The sequence below is a fragment of the Podarcis tiliguerta genome (assembly GCF_965153285.1).
Source record: "Podarcis tiliguerta genome assembly, chromosome: Z".
NCBI classification, from domain to species: domain Eukaryota; kingdom Metazoa; phylum Chordata; class Lepidosauria; order Squamata; family Lacertidae; genus Podarcis; species Podarcis tiliguerta.
In genome coordinates this window covers 19,223,373-19,238,326 of record NC_139553.1, presented here as the reverse complement: position 1 = coordinate 19,238,326, position 14,954 = coordinate 19,223,373, and the positions used below count along the sequence as shown (strand labels likewise).

At 47.3% G+C, this 14,954-nt stretch overlaps 1 protein-coding gene and 1 long non-coding RNA gene across 2 annotated transcripts in view; both read right to left on the bottom strand.

The window, feature by feature from the left end:
• Nucleotides 1-12,861, bottom strand: part of EFNB1 (ephrin B1) — a 73,712-nt gene extending 60,851 nt beyond the window's left edge. Inside the window, exon 1 of the mRNA XM_083423952.1 lies at nt 12,452-12,861. Coding sequence (XP_083280078.1) covers nt 12,452-12,597 — 146 coding nt within the window. The 5' untranslated portion in view covers nt 12,598-12,861. The remainder of the gene's footprint in view (nt 1-12,451) is intronic.
• LOC310669788 overlaps nt 1-14,954 on the bottom strand; it is a 546,967-nt gene that overhangs the window by 504,911 nt on the left and 27,102 nt on the right. The gene's annotated exons all lie outside the window — the stretch shown is intronic.

Genomic DNA, 14,954 nt, shown 5'->3' with positions numbered 1-14,954 from the left:
TGTTCTGTGAGAGGGAGAAGAACTTTTCCCTACCCACTTTCTCAATGCCAGGCATGTCACCACTTACTTGCCTTTTCTCTAGGCTACAAAAATCCCAAATGCGGCAACATTTCTTCACGGGGGAGTCGCTCCGTCCCCTTGATCATTTTGGTTGCCCTTTTCCAACCATGCACTATCCTTTTTCAAGTGAGGCAACCAGAACCGTACAGAGTATATTGCAAGTGTGGTTGGCACCAAGAGATTTATCTAATGGAATTAGGTTACCAGTAGTTTTATTTTCGATTCCTTTCCTGGTGTACAGCCATCAAGCTCCCTTAACTGGGAGGCAAACCTTGCTCCGAAAAGAAGGAAGGAAGGAAGGAAAGAAAGAAAGAAAGAAAGAAAGAATGTCTGTGCATACACAGAGTGAGCAACATCTTAAAAACATGCTTCTCTCCTGGGAGAGGAAGGTGGCCTGAAATGGACTCCCTGCTTCCCTCTCACGGGAGACCAAGATCATGTTGGTGGCAAAACTAAACAAAGGAATCGCACTCCTCACAAAAGCAAAGCTGAGTTTGCAGGCAGGCCTGCAGGCAATTGCACACTCTTTCTTTTAATTAGCACGCACATTTGCAAACTGCCCTCCTGTTCCAAGTGAAGACCAATCGCTCCCACTCCTGCATCTCCACACACACACATACTTGCCCTGTCTCAGCCATTTCAGGGGCTGCTTGCTTAAGAGACCATGTTTTTAATCAAAGGGAAGAGAGAGCACACCAAGCAGTTCCCTCGCAGCCCTGCCTCTTTGGGGCCCAGGCAGAGACAGCAGTTTTGCAGAGCGAGAAAGAAGAATGCAAATGTTCAGAAGGGCTTGCAAAGGCAGGACAGGACCCGGCTGGAGCAGAGAGCATCAGAAGAGCTCTGCTGGATCAGGCCAATGGCCCATCTAGTCCAGCATCCTGTTCCCACAGTGGCTGACCAGATGCCCATTATGGGTTTGAGTGCAAGAACAAAAGAAGGTGATTTCTTAATAAAAATATACGGAACTCTATTTCTTCCTGCCATTACATGCCTCACTTTCTCAGCCTCCTTTCCTACAGATATTAAACAGAGAAACATAAGAAGAGCCTGCTGGATCAGGCCAGCCAGTTGCCCTAATGGAAAACCCCCAAGCAGGATTTGAGCGCAAGAGCTCTCTCCCCTCCTGTGGTCTTCACCAACTGAGATTCAGAAGCATGGCTGTTTCCAGCTGTGGAGGCAGAGCATGGCCATGATCCTGGCTAGTAGCCATCAACAGCCCTCTCCTCAAGGAATTTCTCTCATCTTCTCTTAAAGGCATCCAAGTTGGCGGCCATCACTGCCTACTGCGGGAGTGAGTTCCATAGTTTATGTGTGAATAAGTACTCTTCCATCATGCCTTCCCTTTTCCTCACCTTTTATCTAAACCAAAAAGTCCCAAACTTTCTTCACAGGGGAGCTGCTCCATCCAACAGAGGTTGGATAGCCACCTGCCAGGGGTTGGGCTAGATGACCCTTGGGATCCCTTCCAACTGTACTATACGCAACTATGATTAAGGAGCACCTTGCAGGGAATGGGAGGCTCTTAATTCTGCATCAACACAAGGGGGAAGGGGCTTACTGACATAAGGGGGGCTCTCTCTGGTCCTCATCATCTATAAAAAGCCAAGCTGGGAAGCTTCCCATCTCTGGTTGCCCATTGAGATATCGTGCACTGACAGCATTCAGCTGCGCAAGGTTGTGCCCATTACTGTAAATAGACCTTTGTCAAGGGCCTCTGGCAAATGACGACGGAGAGCAAATCTGACCTCAGTCCTGAGGGGGCTCAGTTGTCCGCCCTCAAGCTACTGGCCGGCAGGAGGTGCGGGATGTTCAGCAACGACAAACAGGGGAGGAGGAAGCAGGTTGTAGAACTTTAGAGTTGGAAGGCAGCCTAAGAGGCATCTGGCCCAACTAGTAAAAAATAAAATATTATTTTAAAAAAAATGGCCCAACTACTGCAAGTTAGGAATCACAGCTCAATAATCCCTTCACAGGTAGCCATCCTGCTTTCAAGGAATGGCATCCACCATCTTCTGAGGGAGTCCACTCCATTGCATATCAGCCCTCCATGGTTGCTCAAGAACTTCGGATGGAAGCAAAAATCCATCCAGCCCACAATATTCTACTTTCCACAGCAGACAGGAGGAAGGAAATAAGGAAGAATTCTACCCCCAACCACTTGCCAGCTTCCAAGCCTATGGCATTTAGAGGTAGAATTTTCCTGTACATGGAAGGTACGCTGTGGCTACTCAACTAGCCTGCAATACAATTGGGAAGTGGGGAGAATGGGGAAGGGGATCCTAGGGCCATCTAGTCCAATCCCTGTTTCCCCGCCCCGCCCCCCAAAAAATTCAGGAATCATGGCCAAGTTTATTTTGGCTTGCCTGGCACCACCATTACTCATCTTTAGGTGCCAGGCAAAAAATTCCTTTTTTGCCACGCCTTGGCTTTTAATCATCTATCGCCTTTTTGCGTGGGTGGGATGTTTTAACATAGGGGTTTTTCTAAGGAAAAGACACACCTCTCTCTCTCTCTCTCTCTCACACACACACACACACACACACACACCTATACACACACACACAAAATGCTGGTTATCATGTATGTATGGGGGGGGGTTGGGTTGTTGTTGTTTTTGCTTAAAATATTGTAAATCACTTTGAGTTGCCCTTACACCAGGCTGCCTCAGTGGGAGAGATGGGGAGAAGGCTCATTCCATCATTTCTGTCAAAAATGCAGACCCATCAGCCCCTGAACTGTGGCAGCTGCCCACTGCAGCAACAACAGTTTAGAAACTGCTGTCTGAGTTCTGATATTTTTGGTCCCTCCTCGTCCTGTTTTCCTTGTGTGCTGTGTGTTGTGTGTGTTTGTTTGTTTGTTTGTTTGTTTGTTTGTAAGATTCTTAGCCTCCATGGGCAGAGAATGTCTCATTTTCATTTTTCACTGAAGCTGCTCTGGGAGCCTTTTTGGCTGACGGGAGGGGATGAAAATGCTCCAAATAAATGAAATGAAAACGAAATGTAATGTAATGTAATAATATAATAATGGTTTCCCCAGGCTGCAACACCTCAACCTGGAGGCAGAAACTTTAAGGACCTGTCGTCTCTTGTCTCCCTGATATGGGGAAAGGTCGGGTGGCCACCTGTTGAGGATTCTTTAGCTGTGATTCCTTCACTGTAGGGGGGTGGGCTGGATGACCCTCAGGGTCCCCTCCACCCCTAAAATTCTGGTTCTATGCTGACAAGGCCTCGCTTCTTTCAATAATCGCACCACAGCATTACGGAATCAGCACAAGGGAAGCCCATATAGAGGGATATAGGGGGAGCAGCCAATCCTGCGATCCCACCCACCCCTCTGCCTGCAACCTGACAATGGTATGGCCCAGGTACACCTGATGTCTCAGGTGAAACAACACCTATTGCCTTCCCTTTTCCCAATCCCAGGCCCGGGAGCCCTTGGCTCCTGTCCAGCTCCTCCTCCACTAGCCTCTTTTCTAAAGTGGAGCAAGGCCGACATGAAGCCCTGCACTCCTCTCAGCACCTGAGGAAATGAAAGGCCGTCATGGCTGTCGGATGAGGGAGGCATCCTGGTCTCATAGAGGCCAACCAGATGCACCAGGGTGAAAGCAGCAAGGTAGCTACTCTCCCGCTGTGCGGTTTCCAGCAACTGCCATTCAGAAGCATCAGGCCTTGTAAGCACACAATGAGATCCCATGTAGCCAACCATCCTGTTCTCTCAGTGGTAGACCTTATGCCGTCTGCTGGGAAGCCTGCAAGGAGGATTTGAGTACAAATGAACTCCCCCTCCCGAGGTTTCCATAAGGACACAGGATGAGGCTGACTGGATCAGGCCAAGGGGCCCATCCGAAACAGTATCCTGTTCTCACATTGGCCAAACAGATTTTCTCTATGCTGCGCCTAATTGAATACACTATGTTTACTGACTAAAATGGCAAGAAGGAACTTTGAATTTTTGTGAATAGTGAGGTCAGTCAGGTGGGGAACAATCCCTGCGTGGAACCAGGTAATAGGACCTGAGCACAAGAGTCCTCTCTCCTGTGGTTTCCAGCAACTGGGGTTCAGAAGCATTGCTGCCTCCGGAGGCAGAGCATAGCCATTGTGGCTAGAAGCCATCAATAACCCTCTCCTCCTTCACGAATTTGCCCAATCCTCTTTCAAAGCTATCCCATTTTGTGACCATCACCGCCTCCTGTGGCAGTGAGTTCCATAGTTCCCCTTGATCATTTCAGTTGCCCTTTTCTGAACCAGCCTGAAACCTATTCTTTGTTTGGAGTCTTTACTTCTAAGAAGGGACACATGAAGGCCCATGTGGATCAACATTTACCCGATGCAAAACAGTGAAGGCCTTTTGAGGAAGATCCGTAGGAAAGGAGCTGAAAACAAAAATGCCACATTTTTTTTAAAAAAAACCTATGGTCTGTCCTTATTTGGAACATCCTGTGCACAGTTCTGCTTATCTCAAAAATGGTATTACAAAGATGAAAAAGGTTCCGAAAATCAAACAAGCAAGGGGATGGAGTGTCTCCCCTTTGAGGAAAAGTTGCTGTGATTGGGGCTTTACAGTTTGGAGAAATGGTGAGTAAAAGGTAACATGACAGATGTTTCAAAAATTATGCAGGGCATGGAGAAAGTGGAGTGGGAGAAGTTTCCCCCCCTGTCTAACACTAGAATTCGTGGGCAATTCGGTGAAGCTGAATGTTGGAAGATTCAGGGCAGATGAAAGAAAGTCCTTTTTCACTAAGTGCAAACTACAGAACGTGCTCCCCCAGGAGGCAATGATGGCCACCAACTGGGATGGTTTTAAAAGACGAATGCACAAATTCATGGAGAAGAAGACTATCAATGGCTACTGGCCAGAATGGCTATGCTCTGCCTCCAGTTGGAGGCACCTTCTGGGTATCAGCTGGTGGAAACTGCAGGAGGAAAGAGGACTCTTGTTGCTCAGATCCTGCTTGCTGGTTTTCTGCAAAAAGACATCTGGTTGGCCACCGTGTGGACAGGATGCTGGAATGGAAGGATGGAACCTTATCCAGCAGGTTCTTCAGATATCCTTATGACTTCTCCACAAAATTTCACCCCTTGGCTCCAAGATGTTACTCCGTTACCCCGAATCGAGCAACCCCGGACGTCTGGCATTGCAGAAAAAAGGATGACTGAAATCACCCAAGCAAGGCCATTGTTCTCCTTTCCCCGGAAAGATATTTGCTACGCAGACTTCCCCCTTCAGGCACGAGGGGATAAAATTAAAACCAGACCAGCGTCTGTCTGTCTGTCTGTCTGACACACTCACAGACACGAGCATATATACAGGGACTTTTCCTGGAAGGAAAATTCCAACAGACGATCAAGAATCAATAGCGAATTTGAAACGCAGAACGAATCGTGAGCATTTCACGAATTATTCGAGACATCTTCGCCCTGCAACTACGAAGAAATAAATGTTTAAATATTATGAAAAGGTAGAGAACTCCGATTCCATTATCTCTACCAAAATAAAAAAGCAAATGATTGCCTGCTTACCTAGAAGCAATGCTAGATGTCCCCTTCCAACTCTACAATTCTATAAAACTGAAGATTTAAAACAGGTAAAATCTGGTAAAGCGGCGTTTGTTCCTTCCATCAGATATTTAACTCAAGAATGTTAGCCAAAGGGATGTTTTAAGGAAAGCTAAAAGTTCTCCCACAATCCTGGCTTGGGTGGCATTCAGATAGTTATAAACTACTGTTTTAGAGTAGCAGAAGTTATGTCGGAGCGAAGAAAAGAAAACTGGAGGCAGAAGTAGTGCACAGAAATTTGAAACGATTTCATTTTTTAAAATGATTTTTATTACAGTTTTCACAATACAATAAAATACTATTTGGAACACACAGAATCAAAAAGACAAGAAAGAGAGGATAGAGAGAGAAGGGGAACAAGACAGGAACAAGAAAGGAAAAGAAGAAAAGAACAGAACAGAAAGATAAGAAACATAAAAGATAAAGGAAGAAAACTTCTGGTTTTCCGTCTGCTGGTTACAATAGAAATAGATTATTTAAGGTGTTAGTATCCATCTTTTCTACATTCTGTTAAATCATATGAAATTTTGAACCATTTCAAGTGATTTTCTCAACACCGCAAAGTGCAACACCATTTCTACCAGGTTGGAAAACTCCACACTTCTTGTTTTTCTTTTTAAAGGATATAGGCAATTTGTTCTGAAAACAAATATTAAATCGCAGCACTTGTGGAGGCCAGTTAGGTGGGGGCAGAGAAGGCAGAACCGCCATTATGTGCTCCAGAGAATCTCCTGAAATGAAGCACAGAATCAAAGAGTTGGAAGGGACCCCCCCCCCCGGAGGGTAATCTAGTCCAACCCTGGCAATGCACAAATCACACAGCTAAAGAATCTCCTACAGGCGACCATCCAAACTCTGCTTAAAAACTGCCAATAAAAGCAAGTTAGTGCAAGGTTTTTTGGAATTTGATTTTGACAGAAGTGATCAATATTACTAAAGAAGCTGCTATTTCTTGTCCAGAATGAATGCTACTGATTATTTTCGATGATACCAGTATCAACAGAACAGCTTTTATATATGATCTTGGCAGCTCAAACAGTCATTACAATTCTATGGAAAGCAGCCCAAAATCTTAACACTGGACGCTTAGTAGCTAGCACTTGCTCTGTAATAGAGTTATAGTGGAGAAAAATGCACATAATTTGATATTTCAACAAGGGCTAGAACCTCCAGGCTTTTTTTTGGTATGATTTGGCATTTCTATATGACATATACAACAGAAGCATCATTTCCTGAACAACCCTTGTCTCAAGCCTGGCAAAACTGGAATAATCAAATAAAGGGGATATTCTTTAATTGGACATTGTTATTTTCACCCAAGCGCAACCAGTCTCATTCTATGTGCCTATTTTATAGCTTCACTTTTTGTCTGTCAATCTTCACCTGTCGTTATAACTGTTCTCTGTTTTATGGAATAAAACGGAAAGCTTTACAATAAACAAACCTCCATAGAATTGTAGAGTTCGAAGGGATCCCCAAGGGTCATCTAGCCCAACCCCCCATATTTTCATGACGGTCTTCTCAAGGCATCTGGGAAGGGGGGTGGAATCCAAACTCCAGGCTTATCCACACTTCCTTTCCCCCACATGCTTTCCACGCATAGTCCACACTTTAATGCTTTTTGTTTTCTCCAGAGCTCTCGCTGTGAAAACCCGCTCTTTGAAAGCTCAATCAGAGCAAACAGCAATCCACAGAAAACCCGAATTGCTGTTTGCTCCAATTCAGCTTCAAACAGGGGGTTTTCACAGAGGAAGCTCCAGAACAAACAAACAAAAAGAGTGGGGGGAAAGAGAGAGAGAGACTTTACAGCGAAGTAAGTGTGGAAAAGCTGGTCTTTAAAACGTAAGCAGTTTGCTTGCTTTTAGTACACAGACTTCCTCAGCTGAAGTCTCTGACCGTATTATTTTGCTGGGAACTTAACAAGATCTCCAACCACACGGAAGGGTAGGATGTTCCCCTGCAAGGTATTCTCTGCCTTGCCGACCTGCTCTGCAATACAACCACAGACTGCTGCTGCCACATCCTCCAGCCACCCCAAATCCAAAAGTGGGAAAGCATGGTGAATGCAACATGCCACTGAGTACAGTGCCAGCCACCTCGCCTCTAAAAATATACTGCAGAGTTGGGAAAGGTTCGGAGAAGGGGAAACCGAAATGACCGTAGGGATGCAGCGGCTCCCCTACGAAGAAAAGTTGCAGAATTCGGGATTTTTTAAGCGTAGAGGAAAAAAGGTGACATGACTGAAATTTAAAGTATTATGCTTGGCTAGAGGAAAATTTTCCTTCCTCGGTCCTAACACTGTAGCTCATGGGCATCCAACAAAACTGAATGCTGAAAAATTCAGCAGACAAAAAAGAAAGTGCTTCTTTTAAGTACATAGTTAAACTATGGGACAGGAGGCACTGATGGCCACCAACCTAAATGATCATGGCAAAAAGTTCTCCATCTTTTGGGAGACCTTAAATGCAGGGTTGTTTTGAGAACCAGATCTCGCAACTCTGGGACTTCATATTAACTGGACAAACTGACAACCCAACGTCCCGAGAGAGTTGAACAGCGTAGAAAACCCCGACTTTTCAATCAACCTGGTATTGTTTTATTACATATGCAATATCGGCAGAACACAGAATCCAAGAATTGCATTGGAAGGGGTTCAAGGGCAATGTAGTCCAAAAGCATTCAAAAGTCACAGGCTTCTAAATACATTTACCGAACTATACCTTTGGTTTTTTTTTAAAAAAGGACTTAAAATCAAATGCAATTAAATAGGCATTTGGTGCTCCAGGTTGGGGGGGGGCACATTGTTGAATACTGAAGTTTGTAAAATTATGCGTGATCTGGAGAAAGTGCAAAAAACACCTGGAACTCATGGATGCCCAGTAAAGCTGAATGCAGGAAGATTCAGGATAGATCAAAGAAATAACTTCTTAGTTAAATTGTGGGACTCGCTTGGCACAGGAGGCAGTGATGGTCACGAACCTAGATGGTTTTGAAAAAAAGGATGAGACAAATTCATAGAGGAGGACACAGCTATCAATGGCTACTAGCCACGATGGCTAAGCTGTGCCTCCATGGTCAGGGGGCAGTGACAATTCTGTATCCCAGTTGCTAGAAACTGCAGGAGGGGAGAGTTGCTCCTGGGTTCGAATTCTGCTTGCAAGCTTCTCATAATGGAAATCTGGCGAGCGACGCTGATAACAGCAAGCTCCTCTTGTGCTCTTATGTTGTATGAAAAAGTAAAGAAAATAAAATATTTGGCAGAGGTCTCCTATCATACAGACACTTTCTAGCTGTTATTTGGCATGCTATCCCTTTTTATTTGGAAGCGATGACCAATCATCCCACAAAAGGGTCTCAAAACTTCAAGACCCACATCGGTCCAGTTGTACAGTGGTACCTTGGGTTACAGACGCTTCAGGTTACAGACTCTGCTAACCCAGAAATAGTACCTCGGGTTAAGAACTTTGCTTCAGGATGAGAACAGAAATCGTGCTCCGGCGGCTGCGGGTGGCGCGGTTAGCTAAAGTGGTACCTCAGGTTAAGAACAGTTTCAGGTTAAGAACGGACCTCGGGAACAAATTGAATTCTTAACCTGAGGTACGACTGTATTTAAAGACGCACACCTACCCACAAATAAAATAAACCCTCCACTCCTAAACAGAGACCCCCCCCCCCAAGAAAGCGTGAAGATTTCAGGCTCTTCCAGAATCCTGCTCACGAATTCCAGTTCCACCCTTAAAAACTGATCTGCTGGGTCACTTGGGGGGGGAATCTTCAATTTCATCAAAAAGTTTCCTCTTTTCAGGGATATCTAAATATGTCTTCCAACAACTTGATGCAGAATAATTCTTTTTGTCGCGCTCAGAGGAAAGTAGCAGCTAATAAATTTAATAAATGCTCGTGATGATTTTGAAGGCTGGAGAAAAGGGGTCCTTTCCCAACTATGTGACTTGAAAAGAATATGACCCCCCCCCCACCTCTCCTTCCCTCCACCTTCCGGGCTTTATTCCCTGACGGACAAAGTGGGGGTGCCCTCCAGAGGGTTAGTTCACCCCTGATTTTTCCCCCCACCCTAAAAAAGATAAACAGACTTATAAGATAAAGGATAGCCGCTCCCAAAACATCCTGATGAAATCAGTCTCCAAACGTCTCTGGATAATTAGCACTCCAACCGGGAATCTAAACATCTCTCAGAGGACTTTTTTTTTTTACTCTCGCAGTCGAGAGGACTGTTTGGAAAGAAACATCTGCCATTGTTAACATTTCTTTTGCACAAACCAAGTACAGAGGCAGGCCTGGAATTGCACTACAATTATTTTAATAAAAAGGAAAAATGTGAGGTCCCAAGAGCGGACTTACAGGAACCCAGAAACAATGTTATTTATTTATTTAATACTGCTACATTATCAAACCTATTGACAACAATATAAAGATAAGCAACAGCGCAGCTTTTTTAAGCGCTCCCAATTTGCTGGGCCACCCCACCACCCCCCACTTAACTTCCATTAGTGTGGGTGCAAAAAGATGCACTTCCTATCATTATCACTTAGTTTTTAATTTTTTGTACGTCTTGCATTGTTGTTGGTAACTTTTCTTAGTGATCATTTTAGGAAACCACTTTGCTTTTTGGAAATCAAGCCGCCTGACCACATATATTATTATTTACATTATTAGATTTAATGTGGCAGCACCTACGCTTCGGAACTCCCTGCCTATCCTCCGCTGTCCTGTTTTCGGTGCCTGTCGAAAACATTACTGTATAGACAAGCCTCTTGAGATGTTTAGAAAGTTGATGGGAATTTTAATCTGTTTTATTGTTATTTCAACTTTTCATCAGTCTTAAACTATCGTCCTCCTTTTTACTCAGAGATCATTTTGTTATCTTTTTTTGTGAGCCATTTTGAGGATTTTTATTTCTTTTACAATCGAGCATTGTGTAATTTTTATGAAATAAATAAAAAATAAATATCACATGGAGGGAGGTCCCACACACTTTTCTCAACATCCAAGGATGCTTCTTGCCACTATTAAAGTGTTTTTTTCATTATGCTGCCATGTGCAGGGCACTCCATGGAATATTGTATTATGGGGACAGACAAGTCTCTGCCCCAGGGAGGTTCCAATTTGCATTTTGATGAGGGAGAAGTGGAAGGGCTGAATCCAAAACCTGTCCTCCTTGCCCAGCACAAGCTAGTACAATAGGTATCTCAGGTTAAAATTAATGGGGAAAAGGAGAACCGGGAAGACTGGAAACCAGGCACGTAGTGAGACTTTCTGCAAAGTCAAACTCAGGAAACCCCACAGCCCAGTAAAGAGAAGTGGGTGATGCTTTGTGTCTGCAAATGCCTGGCAAACATTTCTGCAGCTGGGTCTGACAGACAGAGGCCTGCCAAGGCGGCATGCAGAAGGCCTGCTGGACAAATCAACACTATGCTGGCACCAATGTTTACCATCTATTCCTGGGTGTCTCAGTGGTTTTTCCAGGGCACAGTGGTTTTTCCTGGGCGCAGCCAGTAATAGTCTTTTTTGCTTCGACTCACTAAAAACTCAAAGTCTGGGTTTTGGGGTTCAGCTACTCTCGACAAGCCAGGTTTAGGGGTAGCCCCACAAACCACAGAAGGGCAGGGGATAAACCCTACCCCAGGGGTCGCTTGGTGCCAGACGAGGGGAGGAAGAAATATTCCATTTGCAGTGGGTCAATTTCCATTATCAGAGTGGGTCAATTTTGGGCGCCCTATTCAACAGCATTCACCAGGAACAACTACCTTCCCAGCCACACCCAAGAGTGGGCGCCAGCATCCAGTCTGGGTGCAACCTGAGATGACACTCCCCCCAGGTGAAGTGCTCAGGGCCCAAACAGAGAAGCCAAGGAAGGAAGCAGGTCCCTTACGAAAACCCTCAAACACCTTAAGAGTGTGGCATTTAGGCCCCCCACCTCTAACTCAGCTCTCTGTCCCATTCCAACTCAGCTCTCTGCACACACACATACGCCAAGCCAAAATCCACTTTCCTGCAACAAAAGAACCCGTCACCCAATTTGACCCCTGCATCACAGGGGGCTGGACTGGGTGACCCTTGGGGGTACCATTCAACTCAAGAAGCCTAGTTTTAAAGCGGAGAGGAATGGGTGAAGAAGGGGTTCCCTGAGTGTAGCATTTAACAGGGGTGAAAGTTAGACAAGTCCTTGGAGGGGAAAGAATTAATCCGTCGCCTATTAAGAGAAAGAAACTCCCGACTGGCAGAGAAAAAATAGATGGAAAAGAGGAGCCCCCCCCCCCTACCAACACACACCAGGAGACTCCTTTGTCTTCCACAATCTGGACAGTGCTGCCTTGATATTTCTTGTTTGCTCATTACGCGATTGAAAATCCAATTAAAAATACATTTTTAAAGAACACACAGGCAATTCGGACTCACTCGGTTTTCTATTTCAGCAACAAAGAAGTGCCATTCACCCCCAAGACAATAAATGAAAATTGGGGAGAGGGTTAAAAAATTAAGAGGGAAATGCAACCACCCACTCAGGTGCCCTTTCTCCTTCCCGGGAAAAAAACCCGAAACCGGACTCGGGACACGCCGGCGCCTTTCAGACGAGCGGGAGCGCCCGCTTCGCCCTCCGAGGCCGGTCAAGGGCGAAGGAACAACGCGGGGAAGGGAGAAGGGGACTCCAGCGCCCGCCCTGTCCAACCCAGCCCCGGCAGAAGGGATTCCTGGACAGAAGAGCCCGACGGAGCCGCTCCTGAGTTGGGACTGAAGATGCAGCCGGTGCTCCCCGCTCCGGCCTCGGCCGGCAGCCTCCCCAGCCCGCCCTCCGTCCCCGTCGAGGCTGCACGTACTTTGGGTTGGCGGCGCTCCAGGCGACGGGCTCGAGGCTCTTAGCCAGCAGTGGCGGCGCCAGGCGGCACAGGGCGAGCAGCAGTCCCAGCAGCAGCCGACGGCAGAGGAGGCGGCGGCCGTCGTGGGTCCCCTCCGGGCGGCCCATCCTCCTCCTCCGCCGCCTCCGCCGCCGGCTTTCCGGCGCCTGCGCTTCCGACTCCCCCTGTTAAATCCACACCACGAGCGAAAAGTAAATCCCCGATCCTCCACGGCGCCTCCTGCGGCGGCTTCAGGCAGCTCCTATAGCCGGCTGCGATCCCTCTTCCTCCGGCCAGGCTAAGCAATCCCTCCCGGGCTGCTCCTCCTGCTCGCTGCGCTCCAACGCCGCGCACTCTCCGGCCGCCAAACCCCGACTGGCGCGCCGCGCACCCCTTGCCGCGCTCTACACCCGCGAGCAGGCGGTCACCGAGGACAGCCCCCGTGCGTCGGCCAATGGCGGCGCGGCGGAGAACGGGTCCTGCCGTGAGTGACGGCTGCAGGAGAAGGCGGGAGGAGCCGGAGGCCACGCCCAGCTCGGGGAGGCGCGGCCGCGGCAGACGCTCCCGGGGACCGATCCCGCGCCTGCTGCTGCTAATGCTACCGCTTCTGCCGCGACGGCGCTGACTCGCGCGCTGCACGGGCCGGCTCACGAGGAGACATATTCCTACTCCGAGTCCTGACAGCCGCTGCTGCTCTCACAGGAGCTTGACCCGCTATCTCACAGGATAACGGGAAGGGAGGCAGCCGAGCTTTAATATCATTATTACTGTTAATAATTTATTAGTGGTATTATGTCATTGGGATTAATATAACAATACTAATTAATTTTGATATTTATTGTTTTATTATAGATTTTATTATTGGTGTCAATATATTGTTATTTATTAAGCACTAATAGTGTCTACACTAAGCATCTGTGAATATATTAATATTGATAAAATGTTTAAAAGATTTCGTATAGTATTGATGTATTGTTCATTTATTTACTGCCCACCCTTCACTGTCATGGTCCCAGAGGTAAAGGTACCCCTGCCCGTACGGTCCAGTCTTGACAGACTCTAGGGTTGTGCGCCCATCTCACTTAAGAGGCCGGGGGCCAGTGCTGTCCGGAGACACCTCCGGGTCACGTGGCCAGCGTGACGAAGCTGCTCTAGCGAGCCAGCACCAGTGCAGCACACGGAAACGCCATTTACCTTCCCGCTATAAAGCGGTACCTATTTATCTACTTGCACCCGGGGTGCTTTCGAACTGCTAGGTGGGCAGGAGCAGGGACCAGGCAACGGGAGCTCACCCCGCCGCGGGGATTCGAACTGCCGACCTTACGATCAGCAAGTCCTAGGCACTGGGGTTTTACCCACAGCGCCAGCCGCGTCCCTTGGTCCCAGAGGAGACTGCAGCATTAAAACACAATATTTTTTTTAAAAAAAATAAAACAACTTCCAACCATAAAGGAGGAAACATTTCTTCAGCTTCCCTCACGCTTGCCCTGCAAGGTAGGCATGGCGGTGGCACCAAGGTGCTTCGACAGATGTAGCAGCCTGCCAGGCCAGAGTGGAGACTTTCCTGCTTTAGGGAAGGGGGGCTCGTACTCCCTGCTTCTTTCTTTTCCCTTCCCTTGAGTAGCCTTTGCTACCTGGGGGCTCTCCAAGGCATCAGAGGTAGGGGGCGCAGGCCCAGGCCCACCTGAAGATGGTGCTGTGGGGGGGGAGAGATTGAGCTCAGGGCCTCCTGAAAAAGGTGGTCTGCCTGCCTGCCTCTTCCAAATGGGCCTGGAGTCATAGACTGGTACGGTTGGGAGGGACCACCACAGGTGTCATGTAACCCATCCCTCTGCAATGCAGGAATCACAGCTCACCTGGTTCCTTTCAGGAAGCTTTCCTGAAGAGACAAGAAGCCTGCTCTGCTCCCACCTGGCTAGAACGCACTGCCTCCACTTTATTCATAATCACGTTTTTAGGGGTGAGCTGGGGTTTTCTCGATGGGTGCAGGGGCTAAGTCCCAGTTCAGATGCAGCCCTCTGCCCACCTGGCCAGGTCTCTTGGTACAACAAGTCCCTCCCTCCTCTACATTCTCACCACCCCTTGTATGTCCCAAGTTTGCCAGTCCAGATCGCACAGCATAGAATCATAAACTTGTCAGCTTGGGAGGGACCCACAAGGGTCATCTGATACAACCCCTTCAATGCAGGAATCACAACTAAAGACTCCCTGATAGGTGTCCACCCAACCAGATGTCGTGACCTGTAGTCCACAGAGGCCTCTGCTTGGACAAAACCTGAGCTGCCTTTTCTCTCTTTGCAAGGAGACTCCCAATGAGGGGGGGAAGCCTGAAAAAAAACACACCTTTCCATGCCTGGGACAACCTGGATTATACATACACAGTACTGATCAAATTCAGTGGTGAAATGGGGGGGCTGTTCCAGACCCACATTCCCTTAAATTTTGGATTTTGCCTCTTTCCAAGCAAGCTTGCTTGTTCATTGCA